The 26,281-nt window shown below is 39.2% G+C and overlaps 1 protein-coding gene and 1 long non-coding RNA gene across 3 annotated transcripts in view; one reads left to right on the forward strand and one right to left on the reverse strand.

Moving 5' to 3' along the window:
• The first annotated feature begins 5,150 nt into the window (after positions 1–5,150).
• Positions 5,151–26,281, forward strand: part of LOC122659794 (protein arginine N-methyltransferase 1.5) — an 84,661-nt gene continuing 63,530 nt past the window's right edge. For both annotated transcript variants that reach the window (XM_043854930.1, XM_043854931.1), the window contains exon 1: positions 5,151–5,322. In XM_043854930.1, coding sequence (XP_043710865.1) covers positions 5,188–5,322 — 135 coding nt within the window. In that variant the 5' untranslated portion in view covers positions 5,151–5,187. The remainder of the gene's footprint in view (positions 5,323–26,281) is intronic.
• Positions 6,590–7,821, reverse strand: LOC122659797. Its single transcript, XR_006332552.1, has 2 exons — positions 7,761–7,821; positions 6,590–6,759 (listed from the first exon to the last, which is right to left on the reverse strand). It is a non-coding gene; the product is annotated as an uncharacterized LOC122659797 (long non-coding RNA).

A 26,281-nucleotide genomic window follows, 5' to 3' on the forward strand; every position in this document is an offset into this window, starting at 1 on the left:
AGCAACATAAAGTTGAAGGATTCTTTCAAGGACTAGATTAGGATTTGAATTATATTGGCATATATTTGTAATCCTAATATACTTAATCAATAAGATGTAAAAAAACCTAAAATAGTGGCATAAAATTACCCAAATGGAAAAAACCAAGAAACTATAGGTGGTTTGATTTAGAGAGTTGTCTAAGTCTACTATCCACAGTCTTCCGTGAATAGAGACGGACGACTGAGCTTAATTGGCAGAAAAAAATATATATTCTAAGTCATAACTCATGGACAACTGAGGTTTAAAGCTTTGTGGCTACGAAAGATCATCATGGTATTCCATGCAATCTTTCGTGCAAGACTGAGAGTAATTAAGATTAAATCTTCTCAAACGGTTAATCTTGCAGTCGTTTATGACCAACTTCCATCTTGTTTCTTACTATGCCATGCCACCAAGCTTTTCCCCAAATAGAAAACACCGCCACTAGTGTTTTTTCTGTCATCAATACTGCCAGCCCAAGCTGCATCTGAAAACGTAGTAAATGTGAAGTGGTCTGTCCTTAGTACCATAATCTATAATCCATTGTACCTTTCAAGTACCTAAAAATCCGTTTCAGTGCCAACAAGTGTGTCTCCTTGGGATTTACCTGAAACCTGGCCACTAAACAAACCGATTGCAAGATATCTAGTCTCGATGCCATCAAATACAGTAGACTGCCTATCATTGACCTATATAAAGTCTGATCTACTAGAGGTGACTCATTTATCGAACTTAGCTTGCATCCTACAACCGTTGGGGTACCCACCGGTTTACTGTCCTCCATGTTGAATTTTTTCAACATCTCCTTTACATATTTCACCTGTGAAATGAAAATGCCATTTTTCTTCTGGTTCACCTGCAAACCCAAAAAGTTGGACAACTCTCCTAATATGGACATCTCAAATTCGGTCTTCATCCTCTCTACAAATTGCTTACACACCTCATCACTATATCCACAAAAAACTATGTCATAGACATAAACCACAACCACCACTTGACGACTATGCTCTGTCATAACATATAGATTACTATCAACCATGCCTTTCCGCAGCCCCAACTAATGTAAGTAGGTGTCAAGTCTGGAGTACCAGGCTCTTGGAGCTTGTTTCAGCCCATAGAAAGCATTTTTCAATCTACAAACCATATTTGGATCCTCACCAATCTGTAAGCCATCTGGTTGCTCGATGTACACCTCTTCTTCAAGATTGCCATTTAAGAACGCTAACTTTACGTCCATCTGATAAACCTTGAACCCCTTGTACATTCCCAATGCCAATAACATCTGTATGGATTCCAATCTTGGTACCGGTGCAAATGTCTCATCGAAGTCTATCCCCTCTACCTGAGCGTAACTCTTGCACACAAGTCTGGCTTTGTTTCTAATCACCTGGCCATTTTCATTCAACTTGTTTATGAAGACCCACTTGGTATTGATGATGTTCTTATCTGCCGGTCTAGGGACTAGTTCCCATGTATTGTTCTTCTCTATTTGGTTCAGTTATTCATTCATTGCCTTGACCCAAATCACATCTCTACTTGCTTCATTAACTGTCTTGGACTCAACTTGTGACAACAAAGAAAACATCTGCTTAGGCTTCTTTATTTTTCTTGTTTGAATTCCAGCACTTGGGTCACCAATGATTTGTTGGGGAGGATGGTTCTTCTGTATTAGGGTGTCCTTAGGTCTGCCATCTCTCTCTATCACTGTTTCAGTATCAAGAACATCTGTATCTACATCATTATCATTCTTCTGAACTTCCACAACTTCATCATCCACAACTATAGCATCATCAAACTCTTCAAAAGCTTTCTCTTCTGGCTCTATTGGTTTAGAGTGGGGAAATTTCACATGGATAAGATAGGATTGTGGTTAAACAAGAAAACCCTTTATGTCGACACTCATCGGATACAGGAAGGGCTAAATTTATCATTGGATTGTTAATTAATTTATAATCTGTGGTCCTTGATTAATCAAATTCTTTCCTACGCCCATCGGATACAAGAAGGATTTGAGATATCATAGGACTATTTGATTTTGCCACAATATGTACAATAATGTATTTTTGTGCAAAATTGTAATAGGCCTTAGTCTCCAATCTTATTATGCATGTTGTATGCTTATGACAAATGGTTGGTTCTTCTAGTTCTCTAAACATTTTTTATATTATGAAAAATTGCATCCCTACTGGACCCAATTATGCTGAATGGAAGCGTAGAATTGATTTGTTCATTAGGTTTCATAATTGTTCTCTTTATATTTAAAAGAATTGCCCTCCTATGTTGGGAGCGCATTCTACCAAATCTGCTAAGTCTACTTATAAGAAATGGATAGAGGTTGATAATAAGATGAAATATTTAATGTTGGGATACATGACTGATCCTCTTAAGGTTTGCTATATGAATAGTCCATCTGCAAAGGCTATTCTAGATACTCTTGAATTGAATTTCAGCAAGAAATCAAGCCAATTGAAGGTTTGTGGAAGAAGTTCATTAGAACTAAATTATCTGAAAGAGGAGATGCTAGACAACATGTGAACAACATGATTTCCACAGCTGATGAATTAACTCTTCAGGGAAGACCAATTGATGAAAAAACAAAGATATTCATTATTTTATCCTTTTTGTTGATTCTTATGAATTTGTAAGACAACTATTGTTTCTGGTTTGGATTGGTCTGTGGATGATCTCTTATCCAAGGTCACTGATCATGAAGATGCTATGCTAATAAAGAAAGATTTTGCAGTTAATGCTATAGAATAGAAATCAGATAGACCCACCAATGGAAAGAAATATCAGAAGAAGAAAAAGTTTAACAATAGAAAGCAAGATTGGTAGAAAAAAAAGAGAACCAGTGTAAAATAAGATATTGAGTTTAAATCGAGTTTTACAATTTCGATCACGTACACAAACACCCTGATATGGACATGTACTATGGAATAGGGTTTGACAATGTGTACATACATGCACTAGATTCCATAATGATGATGTTGATTACTGGAGGATTGGTACATAATAAAGTGTTATTATGTAATTTAATTTTGGGATTGGTTTGCTAATTAAAATAATTGATTTATTTTATTAATGGTTTTGGTGCAATATTTTAAATTGTCCATTAAAATAAAAATAAATAATTATTTTACTTTCCTTTATAGATTCCACTTCTTCCCTTATTTGGTGCACAAAATGACAGTTAGAATTCGAGTCAACTTAATAAGAGAGAGTGTCAGACTCTCACAAGGACTGGGGGCTCTCTTTAGAGCCCCACATATATAAAAGAGGCTCCAGAAGGGGGAGCCACCCGGATTTGCCTGGCTTTCCCTCTCCTTGGTCGAGCTCTTTCTCTCTTCTCTTGCTTTCTTATTTCCTCTCTGGAATCTTGATAGCTAGGGTTTGGTGAAACCTTGGTTTGAAGTTTGTGGATTTTAATTGCATCCTTGGGAAGATTGGTGATCTAACTTGGAGATCTGTTATTGCACCAAAGCGAAAAATTGATCATGAATATCTTTCCCTATGTGTTTGTTTGAGGAAGAACCACTATCTGGAGGAGGGGCAACACTTGAGGCTCTCCAAGTTAGCAAATTTATTTGTTTTGTTAATGAAAAATTTTGTTTTGGTAACCATGAGATGCGAAAGAATCAATAGGATTGATTCTTTTCGCTACGCATTCAGGTAGAGGATGATTTCTATTATTCTATGTGATTATGGAAATATATTGGTTTCCTTACTATTTTTTATTCCTCCCACCAACAACTTATGCACACTCTGCTATTTGACTGAGTGTGTTGACAACAATGATTACACTAGCACAATGCCACTTGTGCTCAACATGTCTTTAATGACTTAATTAAGGCTTTTCAGGTATGGATAATGTACATACAGAGGGTTACAAGGTAATTACAAGTTAAATTAAAAACCCTATGCTATGGATCTTGATTCCAACTCTATTAATTCCAAGACTTCGTATCTTCAACAAGCTTTCCACTGTAATTCTTCAAGCTTTAATGACTTTGCTCATGATAGGGGCTTCAATGGACTTTGCTCATGATAGATGCTTGCTGAACAGGTGATAAATATTTGAAGGCTCCTTCATAGCTTTGTAGGATAGATTAGACTTTGCAAGCCTCAACACATATATTAGAAATCCCATGAATCATCATCCACCTATTTTCATTGACAAAACTAAGGATATGAACCCATGGTACAACAAAATTCCATTAACCTTGCAAGAAGATGGACCCTTCAATTCTAATCAAAATGGGTTTTAGTAAAGGAACAAAAAAAAAAAAGGTTTTCCTTCCCCATGTTGGACCAAGAATTTCTTCACCCAGCATTGTGATTATCACATTAATGCTCCCCCCAAACAAATGTCCGAAATACCATTACCACTGTCCAAGAGAGTAAGAGACCCATCCAACCACCAAAAAGTATATGAATGAATAGATTTTTGATTCACCGTAGGTAAAGGAAAATTGGGCCCTTAATTAAACCCCTAATCCCAAACATATTAAAATCTTCTGCAGTACTGGCGGGGCGATAGTGCACATTTGGTGGCACAGCAGAGGCCATGTGTGCCATGTGTGCAACCTAACCTCTGTTGTGCCGTTGGATGTGCACCGTCAATCCACCGGTATTGCCGATGATCCTGGTCCAATCCCAAACACCCCTCCCACGGTTTTCCAACCAGAGGGTGGGTGCCAGATTCTTGCTCATCAAAGAATCGTTCGAGATAACCCTACCTATCTTCACACGTGTGGAGATCAGTAATTAATAGTCCGACTGCTCCTTGTTGGAACGCCAAAAACCCTACCAAAACCCCAGAGTCGCCTACTTACTTGTTCCCTCTCGTTTTGCATTTCAACTTACTCTTGCCATTGATCGCATCAAACATCCCTATCCAAAGTCTCTCATTTTCGTTTTACAATTACAAAATCAGAATTAACTTGCAAGTTCTACCATCATTAGGGCGTTTTAGAAGAAAAAAAAGTGGTGATTTTTCTCTGCTACTGTTTCATTCCAGGGTCCTTTCCCCCGAATTCTCATCAGTCACCATTAACTGGTTTCGTCTCCGACAGAAGCCAAAAGGGTTTCGAATATTTTGTCATTCTGAAAAACTTCTTTTTCCTAATTTATAAAGGTATCTCCTTGGGCTCTTTCTCTGGTAAGAAGATGCCTCTAGGACAGAGGGTTGGAGATAAAAGCGACTCACGGTACTGTGGAGTCATTACCGAATTCGATGATGACATGCCTCATGTTTTAGCTTTCAATGTTTCTGGAGGTTTCGATTTTATCGTGGCTCCTCTGGTTAGTTTTTCCGCTTTTCTTCTCTTCTTCCATTGAAATGTGTGTGTGTGTGTGTGTGTGTTTTATTTTCTGAAGTTTCTATAATTATAGCAGGAACTGGAAAGATTGAGTGCAATGAATTGGAATCTCTGATATTACAACCTGATTGAATCAATGCAGAATGTTAGCTGAAGCATGTTTCCGATTTTTCCTCTTTGTTGCCACCATTATTTTTATAATTCTTGTTGTTATCACTTAAAATGCTCATGCTATCGTAAATAGGAAATGCTCTCTGTGTTTTTCTTTTATCTACAGGTTATGATCAATCTCATGATGCATAAACTATAATTTTGAGTTCTTAACTGGTTGATTGTTTTTATGGTAAGTTTGACGGTATAATGAATACTACTTTCTCCAGTCGCCTGGACATGCCCATGGGTGAATATTTGCAGTTCTGTTTCCTGCAGATGTCATTACATCAAGGGAGTGTTTGGTACACCATTTTTGCTTCTTTTTTTTCCCGTTCTTTTCCCCTCTATCCCAATGCACCTTATCTTCTTTCTTTTGTTTCTGCACGTTCTAATTTTTGGACGTTTGCTGGTTTTGGTACTTTGAGTTATAGCTGTTTGCTTTCAGAAGCAAAGGATCTTCTAATGCGAGTGACTCCGGTGTGATCCTAGTATGTGGCCTAGCTTTGTTGCAAGCCCCTTCCGTTTTCCATTGTTATTTATCTTTCTTACTTGATTGTCTCTATTGTATAGGTAAATGTAAGTTTTCTTGTTTAAAGGTGGCCAATTAGCCAATCACGCATCAGCCTTATTGGGCTGCCCTTTTTGTGTGAATGGTCAGTAAGCTCACCCACAGCACCATTGTAATAGTATCTTGTGGTGAACTCAGTTCCAGGTTTCACTCAAGTACTGCTACAGACATTTCCTCAGATTTATCTGGAACAGACCTTGATATCTTTTAAGATAGGTTCCTTTTAAATTCATTATGCCTGTTGGAGTGTGCCACTTGATGAACTGCCACATGGCAGTACATGGGTGGATCCATATGATGAGGACCCTATAACTATCTCCCTGGCAAAATTTAAGCCACAAATGAGTTAATTTTGGTACTTTGAGTTATAGCTGTTTGCTTTCAGAAGCAAAGGTTCTTCTAATGCGAGTGACTCCAGTGTGATTAGCATGTAGCCTAGCTTTGTTTCAACGCCCTTCCCTTTTCCAGTGTTCTTATTTTTCTTACTTGATTTTTTTCTATTGTATACATGTAAGTTTTCTTGTGCTTAAAGGTGGCCAATTAGCCAATCACGCATCAGCCTTATTTGGCTGTCCTTTTGTGTGAATGGTCAGTAAGCTCACCCACAGCACCATAGTAATAGTATCTTGTGGTGAACTCAGTTCCAGGTTTTCCTCAAGTACTTCTACAGACATTTCCTCAGATTTATTTGGAACAGACCTTGATATCTTTTGAGAAAGGGTCCTTCTAAATTCATTATGCCTGTTGAAGTGTGCCACTTGATGAACTGCCACATGGCTGTACATGGGTGGATCCATTTGATGGAGGACCCTATAACTATCTCTCTGGCAAAAATTCAGCCAAAAATGAGTTAATTTTGGTACTTGGAGTTATAGCTGTTTGCTTTCAGAAGCAAAGGTTCTTCTAATGCGAGCGACTCCGGTGTGATCCTAGTATGTGCCCTAGCTTCGTTTCAAGGCCCTTCCCTTTTCCAGTGTTCTTATTTATCTTTCTTACTTGATTGTTTCTATTTTATAGGTACATGTAAGTTTTCTTGTGTTTAAAGGTGGCCAATTAGCCAATCACGCATCAGCCTTATTGCGCTGTCCTTTGTGTGAATGGTCAGTAAGCTCACCCACAGCACCGTAGTAATAGTATCTTGTGGTGAACTCAGTTCCAGGTTTTCCTCAAGTACTTGTGCAGATATTTCCTCAGATTTATGTGGAATAGACATTGATATCTTTTAAGAAAGTGCCCTTTTAAATTCATTATGCCTGTGGATGTGTGCCACTTGATGAACTGCCACATGGCCGTACATGGGTGGATCCATATGATGGAGGACCCTATAACTATCTCCCTGGCAAAATTTTCGCCAAAAAATGAGTTAATTTTGGTACTTGGAGTTATAGCTGTTTGCTTTCAGAAGCAAAATTTCTTCTAACGCGAGTGACTCCGGTGTGATTAGCATGTACCCTAGCTTTGTTTCAAGGCCCTTCCCTTTTCCAGTATTCTTATTTTTCTTACTTGATTGTTTCTATTGTATTGGTATATGTAAGTTTTCTTGTTTAAAGGTGGCCAATTAGCCAATCACGCATCAGCCTTATTGGGCTATCCTTTTGTGTGAATGGTCAGTAAGCTCACCCACAGCACCATTGTAATTCAGTTCCAGGTTTTCCTCAAGTACTTTTACAGACATTTCCTCAGATTTATGTGGAATGGACCTTGATATCTTTTAAGAAAGGGTCCTTCTAAATTCATTATGCCTGTTGAAGTGTGCCACTTGATGAACTGCCCCATGGCTGGCAGTACATGGGTGGATCCATATGATGGAGGACCCCATAACTATCTCCCTGGTAAAATTTTAGCCAAAAATGAGTCAGGGAAGCGGCTACAAAGTTCAACCCAAAGTTCTATAAAATCATGAAATCACCACATGAAGGAAATGAACATGAAAATTTAAAATACCATCATTATAATTTTGGGCAACTGCTTCCGCTCATTTGGTGGAGAAATTTTACAATGACATGGGTATGGAGTCCTCTACCACATGCACTCATCCGTGTATCACCACGTGGTTGGTTTTGAATGTACCACTTAACAAGGCATGTTGATGTGTAGTTTTTCCCTTATGAACAATGCATATACAATATGTCTAGTCCAAATATGTCATGGTTTTCCTAAACTCTACTGGATACAGTCATTCTTTGTAGCTAAAAACTTAGCATTACATTATTAACTGAAGCAAATTGATATGACGAGGAATAAGATTTGATCCCTGTCTGCATGGTTATATATTCTATGAAGCTGCCAAACCTCTTTTTAATATAGTACTGAATTTGAAGACTCAAAATAGTATAGACAAGATCTTAACCAAAGTAAAATAGTTCAGATTGAGGGAGAATACAGATAACACAAAATCAGATGGTCAACATGGGATGAAATTCAAATCGAATTCAGTAGTTATGGGGTTGAATATTTGCTGAAAACCTGAGATCTATCCAATGGTTGAATAAGAAAATAAGAGGTAATCCTAGTAGCAATAGGATATGTGAAAATCAGTAATTTAACCAAGGAATTCAGAGATCAGAATATAGGGTTATGAAGATCAATTTATTGTCACTCTATGTAACAATGATAAATAACAGAATATCAGATTTAATAAATCAACCAGAGATTCAGATCCACAGAAACAAATAAAGGGAAGAATAGAGATTTTACAATATGAAGATAAGCAATTCAGAATTGTACCAAACTGGAATCAAGTTTCTAATTATGGTTGATGAATGAGTCAAAATATGGAGGTATTCTAATGGCTGGATCTCTCTAACCAGAATTCATGCAAAAAATGACTTGCGTATCAATTTTGGTTAGAACAGAATTTACAGAAAATTCAGAACTCAAACTTACTTGTCAATAGTAGAAATTGAAGACAGATAATCAACAAATCCAGTAATAGATCAGTAGCACAAGAGATTAAGTGAAAGAACAATCCACCTGAGCTTCCCGTTGCAATGTGTCGATTGGATCAAACACCAATCTGAACCTTGATCACACACAAGGGATTTCTTCACAGCATGAAGAGAAGAGCAGCAATAACTTTGCATTAATCAAAATTCGTGTACAATGCTGGCCTCCCTTACAAACATGTATAGAAGACTCAAAAACTGACTCCTACACTAAAACGGGAAGGCCTAACCCAGTTCTTAACTAATAAGGTAACCTAAACTGACTAGAAAACTGAATTAAGAAAGAAAACTGACTTAAAACAGGACTGGACTTATAGAATCCTAATCCAGCCTAACTAAAACAACTTAATAACACTTAAAAAAAATAAAAATAAAGACACTAAAATAAAAAATCCTGTATGCCTAGCCTATACCCATATTATAGGCTCATTAAAGTGACCCATTGTTTACCAAAAAAAAAAAAAAAAAAAAAAAAAAAAAAAGTGACCCATAACAATGAAAAAAAAAATAAAAAAAAATAAAGGCACTAACTTAACTAATCCCGTATGCCTAGCCTATACCCATATTATAGGCCCATTAAAGTGACCCATTACAATGAAAACTCCTTGCACTAAAGGCCCAATATGTATCTAACCCCCCAACCCCAATGCTTATTTCTAATAAAATAATCCCATTTAGGTGATCTGTCTACATCACCTTTGTTTTTTTAAATTGCTTGTGATGTCTAAATAGTCAATATCACTACCAATAATAAGGAAAAAAGGATCCCATTCAGTACATTGGGGGTTGTGAAGAATTACTCTTTGCCCATTATTTTTAAAATATCTTACTATTTCTAACATTGAAGTCTTTCCTGGTTTGGTTGTTTGATAAGAAACTAGTTAATAATGCAGTCCTAGTAATGTAGCTCTAGATAGGAGAAGGATCCTATTAGAGGCCAAGCAACAAAATCTAAAAGGGAGTGCTGGTTCGAATGGGCAGAATTAGGGAAATTAGGGCAAAACTAGGGTTAAGACTAGGGTAAGGGGTGAGTGTGATATATGATAAAGATGGGGCAGTTCTAGAGGAAGCTAATGGTATAAGTTTTAATAGGTTTAAAAAAAATTTGAAATTCTGGAAATTTTTGGTTTAGGGTTTCGGGGTTTTTGAAACAGAAAACTAGATGAAGTTAGGGTTTAGGAGGGGAAATTTGAGAGGGGCTTTGGATCGATTGTAGGGGACAGTGGGAGGGAGATTCGAACCAAGTTTGGGCTGGTTCTGATGGCTAGGTTAGGCTGTAGAAATCTCAGGGTTTAAGGAACTCTAATGGAGAAGAGGGAATTAGTGTTTGAGTGATTGGAAGGGGCAGCAGCTTGGGTCGAGTATAGGGGGTGTTAAGGAGAAGCTGTGATCAAAAGATGAGAGGATTCTAATGAGGGACTGATGCTGGACAGAGTTAAGAATGCTTAGGGTTTATAAAATTCAAACAAAAATAAAGGGTGATCAATTGGGGAAGGGAGTAGAGGATTAGAAGAAGAAATTAATGAATATGCAGCAGAAATCCACTGGCAGCAGCTTGGATAGAAGTAAAGGATAGAACCACCTTCGAATTGGGATCCTCCCGGCCATCACGGCGCAAGGAGTCTCAAGAGTTCCACCTGCCCTTTCTTCCTTGATGGAACCACAAGGCAAACACTCTCAGAAGAGTAAAATAGCAGCAGCAATGACAGCAAGCATAAAACTAATTTTTATTAATCAAATTCGTATTCAAGGCTTTGCCCCCTTACAACCTTATATAAAAGACTCAAAATAGACTTCTACTCTAAAAAAGAAAGGCCTAACCCAATCCTTAGCCTATTAGGTAACTTAAACTAACTAGGAAACTGAAATACTAAAGGAAATAGACTCAAAACATGGCTGGACTTATAGAGTCCTAATCCAGCCCAACTTAAATAACAATTAAATAGTCACATGACCACTTAACCAAGTCACATGATCACTTAAGTGATCACATGACCAGTAACCAAGGAAATGTACTTACTAATCCCGTATGTAACCTTACTACCCATATTTTAGGCCCATAAAAGTGGCCTATTACATAGAAAAACCATGGGATCAAAGGCCTAGCATATATATAACCCGACCCTAGACTTATTCCTAATAAAATAAGCGCATTTCGATGATGAATCTACTTCAACTCTCTCTATCTTGAAAAAATTCGTCCTCGAATTTTGTTGGGAGGAAGGGGAAACATGTGAGTAGCTCTAGATAGTTAAAGGTCCTACTAGAGGCCAATTATCCAGGATCCAATGACAAAGGACCAAAGGGGCTGCCGGTTCTACAATTCCAATAGAACAGAATAGGAGTTTTAGGTCAAATTCTAAGGTTAGGTTTGGGGGAATGGGGGTAATTTTTATATGGTAATGCTAGGCAGGTGCAGGGAAGTCTAATGGTATAGGTTTTATGATGTTTTAGTGAATGGAAGTAGGTTAGGTGAGTTGGGCAGCATGATAAGGTTATTTGAAACAATTCCTAATGGAGGTAGGAGAAGGGGATTCTAGGGTTTAGGGTGGTGGGGGTCTGATGAAAGTAAACTTGAATCTAGTGCCAATAATGATGTAAGGGATGTATGATGAGAGTTTGGTTTGAAACTGATGGACAGATTTGAAGTTATGGAGGAATCTTAGTTAGGGTAGGAGTGAGGGTATTATGGTAAATAGGGTACTGGAACTAGGGTTAAGAGATATGATTAGGTTACTAATTTCAGAATTAATATGTCATGAAATCAACTACTTATTCTGAGCATGAAATCAGAATTGATTATGGTTGATGATCTGAAACTGTGCTTTAATGGAGGTAGGGGCAGAATGGGAAATATGAGAATATATTCAAATCAGGCCGCATGAATTAGGTCAAATCTGAATCACTTCCCAAATTAGGGTTAATGGAGGTATGGTGAAAATCTGAGTTCAATCGGATGGCTGGTTTGGTAGATCTCAAAAATCACCTTGGATGTGTCCTTCTAGAAGGAAGAATAGTTGCAGAATTTCTTACTTGTTGCAGGTCTTCAATGGAGGTAGCTTCTCTGTGATAGAAGGATAGAATCACCTTCCAGCTGAAGAGGATCCTCCCAGTCGTCACGGCGTAAGGAGTCAATCGGATTCCACTAATCTCTTTCCACCTTGATAGAACCACAAGGATGCACACTCATAAGGAGCAAAGGAGCAACTATGGTAGCAAACAAAAGCTTTTTCATTAATCAAATTCGTATTCAAGGCTTTGCCCCCTTACAACTGTTGAAATCTTTGAATAATGGCTTATGGACAATGTGCCCACAACCTCTTTATTTATAATCAACGATCATTACTATAAAGGAAATAAAATCCTAGTCAATTCACATGTGCAACATGTGCATAATGAACTTGGACACTTCAATTTATCCGGGTCCGGGTCACGGATCAACGGGTAATCCGTGAACATTCAACACTCCCCTTCAAGTTGGTGCGTGCATGTCAAACATGCCCGACTTGCTAACAATAGGACAAAATAATTTACTACCAATTCCCTTAGTAAGAATATCAGCCACTTGATTACTAGATTGATCAAACGGAACATAGATGACCCCTTGCTCTAGCTTTTCCTTGACAAAGTGCTGATCAATCTCAACATTTTTTGGTGCGACCATGTCGGACTGGATTATGGGCAATGCTGATTGCAGACTTGCTACCGCAATAGAGTCTCATTGGAAGGTCAACTGACAATCCAAGATCTTGGAGAAGTCCTTTGAGCCAAAGAAGTTCGCAAATGCCTTCTGCCATGGCTCTAAACTTAGCTTCAACTCTTGATTGAGCAACCATTGCCTACTTCTTGCTTCTCCAAGTAGTCAAATTTCCTCCAACATAGGTGCAATATCCAGAGGTGGACCTTCTATCATCAGGGTTGCCTGCCCAATCCGCATCAGTATAAGCTTCTACCCAGAGATGACTATGTGAGGAATATAGGACTCCTTTACCAGGAGAGGACTTTAGGTACCTTCGGATTCGCTATGCTGCCTCCAAGTGAGAAGAGTGAGGATCATGCATAAATTGGTTGACTACACTTATTGCAAATGCAATATCTGGTCGGGTATGAGACAAGTACATCAATCTCCCAACCAACCTCTAGTAACTGCCCTTATCAATAGGGTCACATCCATCCTTACTCTTCAAGTGTGTGTTAGGTTCCAGAGGTGTATCGGCAGGTTTACACCCAAGCATCCTAGTGTCCTTCAATAAATCGAGAGTATACTTTCTCTGAGAAAGAGATATACCTTTAGTAGAGTAGACAACCTCTATTCCCAAGAAATACCGCAACCTGCCCAAATAGGTCTTCAACCGCTGAATTTCTTGTTTATCACTTCTGGTGATCACTATATCATCTACATAGACAATCAAAATAGTGATATGCTGTCCCACCCTTTTTACAAATAGCATGTGGTCAGCATGGCTTTGCTGATATCCATTGGCAACCATAGCTCTATGGAAACGACTGAACCAGGTCCGGGGGGTGTTTTAAGCCATACAAGGCTTTCTTCAATTTGCACATCTTTCCTTGAGTGTTTGGTGAGGCAAAACCCGGAGGTATCTCCATGTAGACATCTTCTTCCAACTCTCCATGTAAGAAGGCATTTTTCATATCAAGTTGCTAAAGATCCCAACCTTGATTCATAGCACAGGAAATGATGACTCTCACTGTATTCATCTTTGCCACAGGAACAAAGGTTTCTTGATAGTAGATTCCTTGGGTTTCAGTGAACCCTTTGGCAACCAACCTTGCTTTATACCTTTCAACTAAACCATCAGATTTATGCTTCACAACAAATACCTGTTTACAACCAACGGGTCTCTTTCTTGATGGAGGAATTACCAAATCCTAGGTCTAATTTTTCTTTAAGGCACGCATTTCTTCATGCATCACATCCTTCCATTTTTGCTCTGCTATTGCTTCCTGCCAATTGTTAGGAATAATAACAGAGGATAATGAAGACACAAAAGGTATGGAAAGGAGTAAGGGAGTTGTAAGATACAAAATTAGAAATTGGATGTTGAGTACATCTCCGCTTTGGCTTCTGAACAACAATAGGTAAATCCAGATTGGGATCATAAGGAGGCTTACCAGGAGAATGAGTGGGAGAACTCGGAACAGGTGCTGATTGAGTAGGTAGTGTGGTAGTGGTTTCTTTGTACAATGGTCCATGAGGAGGAAAAAACGTCCCCTGAGAATAATTCTTCAAATCTTTCTCCCCCTGAACTGGTTGCTGCTCAATCTGTCCCATTTCTTGTTCTTGACTTGTAATCCCATCCTCCAATTCCACAGAAGAGTCCTCTATAACAGGTACATGAACATCCAGAGGAACAATTAGTGGGACCTTTGAATCTGCACTTATGATCTTCCCCCTGCAGAGGTTCCGGTGATGAAAAGTAGGTCTCGAACTCACGAAACACAACATCCATGGTAACAAATATTTTTTGGTTGGAGGATGGTAGCATTTGTAGCCCTTCTGAGTAGCCGAGTAGCCAAGAAAAATGCACCGAAGACCCTTTGGGTCGAACTTGCCATGAACATGGTGGTTTCGGGCAAACACCATACAACCACAAATTTTTGGTGGTACAACAAAATTCGAGGAGCCTAATAAAACATCCAATGGGCAACGTCCTCCTAAGACTCTTGAGGGATGTCGATTAATAAGATAAGTGGCTGGAAGGACCACATCAGCCCAGAAACGAGGGGGAACAGCCATATCAAACATTAGAGATCGAGCCATCTCAAGTAAATGTCTGTTCTTGCGTTCCGCGACCCCATTCTGAGCAGGTGTATCCACACAAGAGGTTTGATGGATAATCCCGTGAGTTTCCAAGTATGACCGAAAGGCACCATCCATGTATTCTTTGCCATTGTCAGACCGAAGAATTCGTACCTTGGCATCGAATTGGGTCTGAACCATCTTATGAAACAAGGTAAAACAGCAAAAAACATCACTCTTATTGGGCATCAAGTAGACCTAAGTGGTCCGACTACAACAATAAATGAAGGTGACAAACCACCGAAAGCCAAAAGTAGGAACACACCGGGCAAGGCCCCATACGTCAAAATGAATCAAATTAAAAGGTGATAAACTTCTACTATCAGAAATAGGATAAACTGTCCGAGTTTGCTTGGCTAAAATGCAAGCATAACAAGAAAGATTAAATTTATTACATCGTTTAACCAAACTGGGAAAAAGATTAGATAAAACCTTTATAGGGGGATGGCCCAAACGTTTATGCCAATTATTCAACTCCAAAATTGCCGAATCAGATTCAATAGAGGAAGACTGAGATGTCAAGGCTGCCGGCGCACCATCAAGTACATAAAGACCACCAACTACTTTACCACATGGAATCATACGACTCGTCGCCAAGTCCTGAAACAAGCAATGGTTGGGAAAAAAAGTCCCTTTGCAATTTAAATCTCTGGTTATACTACTAATTGAAAGTAAATTAGTAGAGAATTTTGGAACATGCAAGACAGAGGAAAGGCAAAGAGAAGATGTGCACTGTACAGATCCCTTTCCCGAGATAGAAGAAAGAGATCCATCAGCAACACAGACTTTAGTATGACCAGATAAAGGAAAATACTTGAAAAAAAGAGATGAAGAACCTGTCATATGGTCGGTTGCTACACAGAGTCAATCACCCAAGAATCGTGAATGACAGAAGAGCAATTCCCACCAAATGAAATACCTGGAGAAGGAGTGGTAAGAGTAGTAGAAGGCACAGAAACAGCAGAGGCAGCCAATGGAGAGGATGTAGATGCCGAAGAAGACGTGTTCAAACGAGTCACCATATCCCTGAGATGATTGAGTTCAGCCATACCTTGAGAAAAAGACTGTGCATGCTCTTCAGTGGATACCTGATTTGCACGTGTGCTAGTAGATCGATTGGAACCACCCCTGCTCCGCATCGGAGTATCGGCAGGGCGACCATATAGCTTCCAACAACGGTCCTTTATGTGCCACTCCTTTCCACAATAATCACATTTAATAGGAGGGCGATCCCCAGATGACCGATCACTAGGAACAGAATGGGAAGTATTGCCACAGGCAGAAGGCTATGAACTAGAAATAAGAGCCAATCGTTCTTGAGGGACAGGATTAACCATGGCTATATGTCGACTGTCCTTGGCAGAAAGAATTGCATATGCTTGCTTAAGAGTAGGTAGAGGATCACGATTCAGAATATTAGACCGGATCAGATCAAATTCAATATTGAGCCCGGCCAAAAAATAAAAAACACGAAGACCGTCTTCCCATTTTCTATAAGCCGTTGCATCAGCAGCACTAGTTACAGTAAAGGTGCCCAAAAAATCGAACTGTTGCCACAGAGTACATATGGTGTTATAATATTGTGAAAGGGACAACTCTAACTGCTTGGTAGAGTGAATCTTTTGACGAAGTTCATAGGACTGAGCGGCATTCCCAACTTGAGAATACATGTCCTTGGCTATGTTCTATATCTTGGCCGCCGAATCGAGAAGAAGATAACGTCCGGCAATCTCTTCCTCCATGGAATTCACCAAATAGGACATAACATAACCAGAAAATTAAAATTCTCCCACCGATCTGGCGAGAAGTTCGCCGCCAGGCCCGACAGAGATTCTAGTGATTTAGCCAGAGAGACCACGGGAACCGATTGCAAACAAGCATGAACGAGACCAGAGGAGGTAATTGGCCCCATTTAACTTTATAGGACTGGTTGGAAAAGGAACAAAGTCACGCTGCGATGTGCCGTCAGGGCTAGAGGAAGCAGATGTAACGTTAGAGTTGTTAGGCATGGTGACTAGTTAGAAAAAAATAATAATGGAAAAAAAATCGCAGATTTGTTTACTGCATGGGGGAAAAAATTTTAGGGGAAAAAAGAGCCCTTGGTGAGAGACAACTCACCACCAAGGGAGGGTCTAAAAGGATCGTAAGGAGGCGGGAAGTCCTCTCGTGAGAAAACAAAAGGAGAGAGAGAGAAAGTTGCGGGAGGGAGGCGGTGGTGTGAAAAAGGTGGGGAAAGGCTGTCGGAGGGTTGGCGGTGGTGTGGAGTGCTGGCAGAAGATTGGCGGAGGTGGTGCTGGCGGTGGTGCTGTTGCTATGGTGACTTCACGATGTAGAGAAGAGAGAAAAAAACAAAAAAAGGAAAGAATTTTTTAGATCCCATATTCTCGGATTGGCTATGATGCCACGTTGAAATCCTTGAATAATGGCTTATGAACAATGTGCCCACAGCCTCTTTATTTATAATCAAAGATCATTACAATAAAGGAAATAAAATCCTAGTCAAATCACATGTGCATAATGAACCTGGACACTTTAATGTATCCGGGTCCGGGTCACGGGTCAACACGTAATCCATGAACATTCAACAACCACCTTATATGAAAGACTCAAAATAGACTTCTATTCTAAAAAAGAAAGGCCTAACCCAATCCTTAACGTATTAGGTAACTTAAACTAACTAGGAAACTGAAATACTAAAGGAAATAGACTCAAAACATGGCTGGACTTATAGAGTCCTAATCCAGCCCAACTTAAATAACAATTAAATAGTCACATGACCACTTAACCAAGTCACATGATCACTTAAGTGATCACATGACCAGTAACCAAGGAAATGTACTTACTAATCCCGTATGTAACCTTACTACCCATATTTTAGGCCCATAAAAGTGGCCTATTACATAGAAAAACCATGGGATCAAAGGCCCAACATATATATAACCCAACCCTAGACTTATTCCTAATAAAATAATCCCATTTCGGTGATGAATCTGCATCTCCTAGATTGGTAGAGGACCAACTAGGAGCCAATCAACCAGGATCTGTTATGAACAGGTGAATCGGCTTGGTAAAATAGGGTGTTTTGTGAAATTAGGGTTAGGTTTGATGTATGGGTTATGTCAAGTCAAGGTAGGCAAGTCTATCAGTGAAGGTCTTGAGATGTTTTAATGGAGGGAAGTATGTTGATTTGAATTAATAGTAATTTAGGGTTAGGGTTTCGGGTTTTTGAAAAGTGTAAAATAAGAGAATCTAGGGTTTAGAGTGGGAGGATTGGGCTAGGGTTTGGATCGAGTGTTATAGAGGCAGGGGTGGAGAGTTTGATCTAAAAAAGGAGGGATTTTGCTGGATGGTTTGGTCTGGGAAGAATTTAGGTTGTGGGAATGTTGTTCATTGATGGAGGGGATGTTAGAGTTTGGTGGTTTAGAGGATTAGAAGAAGAAAGGTTAGAGTTGGGAAGAATCAAACTCACTGTTGTTGTAGAATTCCCTTGGCAGCAGCTTGTTTGATTGAGAAACTTGAATAAAAATTGAATCTTCCACTAGAACTTAAAGGAGAGCTTCAAAAGAACCACCCGGTTTTCTCACCGCAAGGTGTCGATTGGATCAAACACCAATCGTACTAACCTTGATCAAACATAAGACAAATCTTCAATGAAAGAGAGCAGCAAAAATCCTTTTCATTATCAAAATTCGTCTCCAATTCTTGCCCCCCTACACTAAAAAGGAAAGGCCTAATCCAATCCTTAACTTATTAGGTAATCTAAACTGACTAGGAAAGTTAAATAACAAAGGAAACAAACTCAAAACATGGTTGGACTTATAGAGTCCTAATCCAGCCCAACTTAAATAGTCACATGACCACTTAACCAAATCACATGATCATTTGACCACTAATTACATTAAAATAAAACTAAGTAAGCAATCCTGTATGCAACCTAATTACTTATACCTATTACATAGAAAACCCATGGGATTAAAGGGCCCAACATGTATGTAATCCAACCCTAGACTTGTTCCTAAGCAAAGAAGCCTAGTTTGGTGATGAATCTGCATGATTTAGTTTATAAAGTTGAGGAACAAACTATGAGAACTGTTAGATGTTCTTAGTATTGATTATTGCAAGTGTAGAACAAGTAAGTTATTTCATTTGAATAATTCTATTTATTAGGAAAACAATCTAGCTTTTGCTCTTGTTTTGATTTTACAGGCTTCATATTCAAACCAGTAGTGAATTTAACAACAAAATGTGACAACTTCTAGATCTTCTTGGTAGTGATTAATGCAAGTTTAAGTTGAATGGCCTTTGGATAGAAAATACCTTTTTTTGGGTTATTTTTTTATAACTTTGTTTAGTGGGGGAGGAGTTTAGCTATTGTCCTTGTATTGTTTTGGCTTCTTCTTTAAGTCATAGTTTGAGAATTCGATTTTGACTCAAAACCGAAATATTATGGATTTCGGTCTAAATTCGATCATAATCTGGTACATTTTGGTTGGCTATTTCGATGGTTAAATGGCCATATTTTCGCCCAAAATTTCAAAGAAACCCTAATTTCTCTAAACATATTTGAACCTTTAATTAAGTTGTAAGAAAATACACCCTAAATTGTAGTTTGTCTTCGGACCCTAGGTTGGTATTGTACGTTTTATGTTTCAAACTTTCATTATTGTTTTTCTTATATAACCTATATTCTACACATAATTTAGTACTAGAAAAAACAAAAAAGAACACCCGAAGTGGTAGTTTGGCTTTGGACAATATGACATATGGTGGCCATGTCATCCTTTACCTGAAGATTCTCTCAAAGTCCATCACAACTGCCCTACAGGTGGAAAATTTGAAATTTGAGAAAATTTGGGCTGAGTGATGCTTTAAATGCACTCAATTGTTGTATTGGATGCTCCACAGTTTGACCAAAATTTTGCTGAAATGAGTCGTCTTTTTTTTGTTGCAAAATTTCATCCGAATCTTGCCAAAATTAGTCCAAATTTTGCTGAAATGGGTCTAAATGATCGAAATCTGTTATGCCTGCAGTCTACCCATGTTTCGTTTCAATGCTCTTATCGAAACCGAAATATTTTGCGAACTTTCGGTGATTTCGACCAAAAATCAAACCATGCTTTAGTCTTGTAGACAATCTCTTCCACTTTGCTACTTAGCAATACTTTTTTTCTTATCTTGCAACCTGTCAAAAAACATTTGATTTTCGGTATACTTGGGGAGGGTCTGGTTGCAATTTATCTTCATTGATACCGAAAGTTTTTTCTACATGATCAAATGATAAACATATTTTAACAGATTAATGTACTATTTAACTGCCTATTCGAGATTTTATTAGTCACTAAAATATGGCTTAATTAGTTGATCTACTACATGTCTACTTCTGCCAAACCAGGTTGCTGATGGTTTCTATCTTCACCAGTTGCAATCTCTAGTGGTATATGTGTGGAAACAGTAAAAAAGACTTGGACCTTGTCTTGGGCAATCTGAACTTAGTTTTGCTAATTGTCCTGTTCTTAAGAGTTAAAGACAGTTCCAACTTGACATTTTCCAAGAGAGTGAATCTATTGAACTTCCTATTATGGTCAACATTGTGCTAACTAAGAATCAGGTAGGGCTATTATGCTTGCTGCAGAACTTAGAAGTTAGAATAACTCCCCCCCTTCCCTTGGATGAACTAAAAGCAAGTGAGCAATAGGAGATGCAACTGAGCAAATAAAATTCAAGATTATTCTATGATCTCTTACGTGCACTAAAGATTAGGTCTCTGATGCAGATCCTAGCCTCCTCGAATTGAAGAAGCCACCCTAAACCTAGGGTTTTAGTAGGAGCCTTAGCTTAGTTTAGTTTATTTCCATACTTAGTTTTTATTTTGTGTTTTTAATTGAGCTGGGTTAAATTGGTTGCATCCAATTGGTTCAATTGGTCTAATTTAAGTGAAGTGATCCTATTGGGTAAGAGGTTCTTATATCCTATTGGCTAGTAGGAAATCTTCTTTTATTTTAAGTAGTTTAAGTTGTTTTTAAGTCATTAGGACTCTATTTTGAGTCTATTTCAGTTTCTTAGTCAGTTTAAGTTAGCTAATAGGTTAAGGATTGGGTTAGGCCATTCCTTTTTAGTGTCTAAGTCTAATTTTGAGTCTTTTATATAAGGTTCTAAGGGAGCCAAGTATTGGATACGAATTTTGATTAATAAAAACTCAGCTTTATGCTTGCTGCCTTTGTTGTTGCCTTTGCTCCATCGTGAGTGTGCCTTGTGAGTAATATCAAGGTGAAGGGATTGGTGGATCTCCAATCGACTCCTTGCATCTTGTAGATCTGGAGGTCCTTTTTCTTCTTCAATCAAGCTTCCTCAACTTGCTGCTACTGCAGATCTGCAGATCCGATGAGTTGTTTGTTAATTTAGTTATTCCCTTCTTCCTCTAACCTAATTCATACCCCCCTCCTTCCATCAAACCCTAATTCTCCATTAAACCTGCACTCCTACCTCAACTAGGACTCCCTCATAACTTCAGATCTGTCCATCAATTTCAAATTAAACTTCTAGCCTATATCCCCCATACCTCTCCCTACACTTGACCTTAAACCCAGTCCATAATCCCCACTATAACCCCTCCATTCCTCCACTCCATTGAACCTAGAAAACCTGCAACTCGATTCAGCCCAACTGCAGAATTTGAAAACCCTAATATTCTTATGCCATTAAAGCCTCCTAAACCTGCATTTTAATACCCTATAAACCCCTTTCCCAAAATCCATCCCTAAACCCTAGATCTTGAAAACACTCCATTTTCACAAGGCCTCTAACCTGAAACCCTAGATTTCCAACTTCATCCATATCATTCCAGACCCACACCAATAGACTCCTAAAAACCTGCATATCATTACCAAATAAAACCCTAGCTCGAAACCCTAACCCTGACCCTAATTTCTGCCTTATTTAGCCTAAGCTGTCACAATCGGCCAGCCTTGTTAGGTGAACCCATTCTCTTGGCTCTTAGTGGGATTACTCGTACCTTGGACTACATTAAATTGGTATCAAAGCCATGGATGATCATGGCAATCCAACCCCAGACACCAATCTGCCCCCCCACCTGATCCCATGACAGTAATCATGGGTATGCTGCAGAAACTTAATGACAAAGTGACACGGTTGGAAGAAAGGCAGGCTGTGCCTCTTGTCAACAACCCTCTATATGTAGAGGAGGATAGATTCCAAGTGCATTCTGAAGTTCATGGAACTCTGGGAAGGGATGAATATCGTAAAGATCATCCCAGACGTCATAGGGACCGCAGAGATCATTCCAGACACGACAGGGATTACAGGGACCAACGTAGACCTGACAGAGATGACTACAGAGAAGATAGGGACAGAACTACAGAAGCACCTCGAAGACCTAACTTTGAGGAATACATGAGATCCTACTTCACTGGAGATGAAGCTACAAATAGGAGGTACGATACACAGAAGGTCAAACTAGAGCTAAAGGAGTATAATGGGCATGGTGATCCACATGTGTTCTATGATTGGCTTGCTGCCCTGGATGATTATTTTGATTGGTATGACTTGCTTGAAGATCGAAAGATGAGATTGGCACGTACCAAACTGATTGGCCCTGCCCGAGAATGGTGGCGAAAGACAAAGAGAGACATGGAGCGCGTAGGTGATGCACCTACTAACTGGGAGGACATGAAGTATGACTTGAAGGAAAAATATTTGCCTAGACATTACAGAGCTCAGATGCAAGATCCACTCAATTCCCTTCGGCAAGGGACTACGACTGTATCCGAGTATATGCAGTAGTTCGATTCTCTTTCTTCTCGTACTGATACCAGAGAGAGTGCTATTCAGATGTTATCTCGATTTCGGCTAGGATTGAGATCTGATATTGTTAGGGCTATTGGAGTTGTTGATGTTCTGGACATCAAGGACTGTTTCGAGAAGGCATTGAAGGCTGAAGAATTATTGGCTGGGAATAGAATATTTGATTCCTCCACTGTGGGTATTGTCAAAACTTTTTTAGCATTCAAGTCTACTACCACTGGTCACAATTGAGCTGGAAATTCTACTGCTGGTTCTACTCGATCAGGCTACTCTGTTGGTAGTTCTTCCCGCCCTGCAGCCCCTCCACATGTTGATCATAAAGGTAAAGCTCCCGTGGACAGCAATGAATCCCACAAGTGTTTCCACTGCAATGAGCTTGGGCACTATGCCAAAGATTGCCCACAAAAGCATAGACCTGTTAATATGGCTGCCAAGGCAGAGGAAACCCCTGAAGGGCACGATGAGCAAGGTATATATGCACTACCCCCTGATAGTGATGAAGACTTAGAATGTTACCTTGAAGATATAGATGGTGGTGCTCGAGGTGTCCATACGATTGCTCCAGTTCTCATGGATGATGTGGTTGATTGTGACGAGGTAATTGGGAACATTTCACAGGGAGACAATGACAAGCAAATTGCTGTTCTTGAAGAGGTGGGGCTGAATGAGAAGGTTATCAATATTGAAGACCCTATGGAGGTTGAGCACATTGACTTTGTGATGCCCCCTTGGTTCTTTGAAGAGAAGGCCCCACGACTTGAAGACTATATTCCCACTATTCTAACCTCAACAAAATTCTGCCAGGGAAGTGTTGAAGCTGCTGCCCACATGTTGCTTCCTCCTCCTCATCACAAGGTTCGTGGATGAGTTTCTTCACACAAGCATAGTACTTGGACTCCCATTCATGATGTCAACAAGCTCAGCCCCAAGTTGCCAGAGTGTTGCATGGATTTCACCCATTCATCGGAGATGAATGCTTCTAAGTCGGGGAGAGTTGATGCAGATCCTAGCCTCCTCGAATTGAAGAAGCCACCCTAAACCTAGGGTTTTAGTAGGAGCCTTAGCTTAGTTTAGTTTATTTCCATACTTAGTTTTTATTTTGTGTTTTAATTGAACCGGGTTAAATTGGTTGCATCCAGTTGGTTCAATTGGTCTAATTTAAGTGAAGTGATCCTATTGGCTAAGATGTTCGTATATCCTATTGGCTAGTAGGAAATCTTCTTTTATTTTAAGTAGTTTAAGTTGTTTTTAAGTCATTAGGACTCTATTTTGAGTCTATTTCAGTTTCCTAGTCAGTTTAAGTTAGCTACTAGGTTAAGGATTGGGTTAGGCCATTCCTTTTTAGTGTCTAAGTCTAATTTTGAGTCTTTTATATAAGGTTCTAAGGGAGCCAAGTATTGGATACGAATTTTGATTAATAAAAACTCAGCTTTATGCTTGCTGCCTTTGTTGTTGCCTTTGCTCCATCGTGAGTGTGCCTTGTGAGTAATATCAAGGTGAAGGGATTGGTGGATCTCCAATCGACTCCTTGCATCTTGTAGATCTGGAGGTCCTTTTTCTTCTTCAATCAAGCTTCCTCAACTTGCTGCTACTGCAGATCTGTAGATCTGGTGAGTTGTTTGTTAATTTAGTTATTCCCTTCTTCCTCTAACCTAATCCACACCCCCCTCCTTCCATCAAACCCTAAGTCTCCATTAAACCTACACTCCTACCTCAATTAGGACTCCCTCATAACTTCAGATCTGTCCATCAATTCCAAATTAAATTTCTAGCCTATATCCCCCACACCTCTCCCTACTCTCGACCTTAAACCCAGTCCATAATCCCCACTATAACCCCTCCATTCCTCCACTCCATTGAACCTAGAAAACCTGCAACTCGATTATGCCCAACTGCAGAATTTTAAAACCCTTCCAAACCCTAATATTCTTATGCCATTAAAGCCTCCTAAACCTGCATTTTAATACCCTATAAACCCCTTTTCCAAAATCCATCCCTAAACCCTAGATCCTGAAAACACTCCATTTTCCTAAGGCCTCTAACCTGAAACCCTAGATTTCCAACTTCATCCCAATCAATCCAAACCTACACCAATAGACTCCTAAAAATCTGCATATCATTACCAAATAAAACCTTAGCTCGAAACCCTAACCCTAACCCTAATTTCTGCCTTATTTAGCCTAAGCTGTCCCAATCGGCCAGCCTTGTTAGGTGAACCCATTCTCCTGGCTCCTAGTGGGATTACTCCTACCTAGGACTACATTAGTCTCCCTTTTTGGGTGGAATGCAAAATTATGTATATTTCATGACAGGAAGTCTGGTGGTCTTTCTTGGCCAATCACATGGCGGTTTCCATGGCTGCCTTTTTGTGATTGGCCAGTAAGCTTCCCTAAAATATACTGGTGTTGGTTCATTGTGCAAGAAACTTTACTTGTTACCTTGCTTGTGGCAATATACTGACACTTGAGCTCATGTGATTGTCCAAATGTGACAAATGGGAACTAGATTTTCTCAACTAAACTAAGCCTTACCTCAACTCACTTTTTTTTTATATATAAAATTGAAATGAGAATCTTGAAATGTAATGGTCCCTGGGATTACAAATATCTGATGTATGGCAGGCACGCAACATAGCCCTGAAACCCATTTAATGTAGGACTAGGATTCCCATTTCCCCACTACAGTTTCTGTTTACGGAGAGTGAAATCGAACAAGTGGCTGTCGCTTGGTTTGATGCTTAAAATCTTGAGCTACCAGCTTGAAGATGAAGATTCAAGTATGAGGGCATCCATTTTGTGCATAAAGCCAAAGTTTTGGGGACAGTTTTCAATCCATCCCTCCTGGGACCCTGCGAAAGTAGGACTTGGACTGGGTTACTGCCTTTTACTGAGTGAAATTGAATACTGGACAGGACCTGGATGTGTTATTAGGGAGGGTTATTGTGAGATAGAATAGCTACTGTTCAAATAGAAGTTAATGTCTTAGAAGATGATGAATTGTGAAGTTTGGGGATTCAGATCTTGGTGGAGGTTAGGATTTTTGTGGGTTGAAAGTTTCTGGAAAGGCTAAGTCCAGCCTACTCATCTGTAACCAAGACAAAGATGTAATAACTCAATGTGGATCCCCAGTGTAGATTAATTGCATCTGTGATTGCTGGCCCTGCTTTTCTCTCCCCAGTAGCTATATTAAATATACCACTCTAAAGCTATTGCTTTTCCAGAATACCGCAAATAATCTCTCTGGCTACCCTATCACATGCTTTATCCGACTCAAAAATGAGCATATGAAGATCTTTCTTCTTTTTCTAAAACAGTTTCCATTAATTGTCTTGGGTAAATAGTGTTTTCTTTCTTCCTTTTTTTTTGGTGGGTGCCAATAACTTTAGCTGTTGATCTTCTTGGTATTATGGTCTATATCCAGAGATTTTTTGTCTTACCTTTAATATTGTGGAAATTGCAACATAATAAAATTTTTGTGGTTGGAGTATAGTACAGAATGCAGAAGATGTTGGTTTATTGGGCAAAAGGAATTGGTGGCTAATTAGCCAATCTCATAGCAGCTTTATAGCTGTTCTTTGTGTTAATGGTCAGTAAGCTCACCGAAACCATACTGGTGCTGTTCACAGTGCAGCGAA

The sequence above is a fragment of the Telopea speciosissima genome, chromosome 4 (genome assembly GCF_018873765.1).
Source record: "Telopea speciosissima isolate NSW1024214 ecotype Mountain lineage chromosome 4, Tspe_v1, whole genome shotgun sequence".
Classification (NCBI taxonomy): Eukaryota; Viridiplantae; Streptophyta; class Magnoliopsida; order Proteales; family Proteaceae; genus Telopea; species Telopea speciosissima.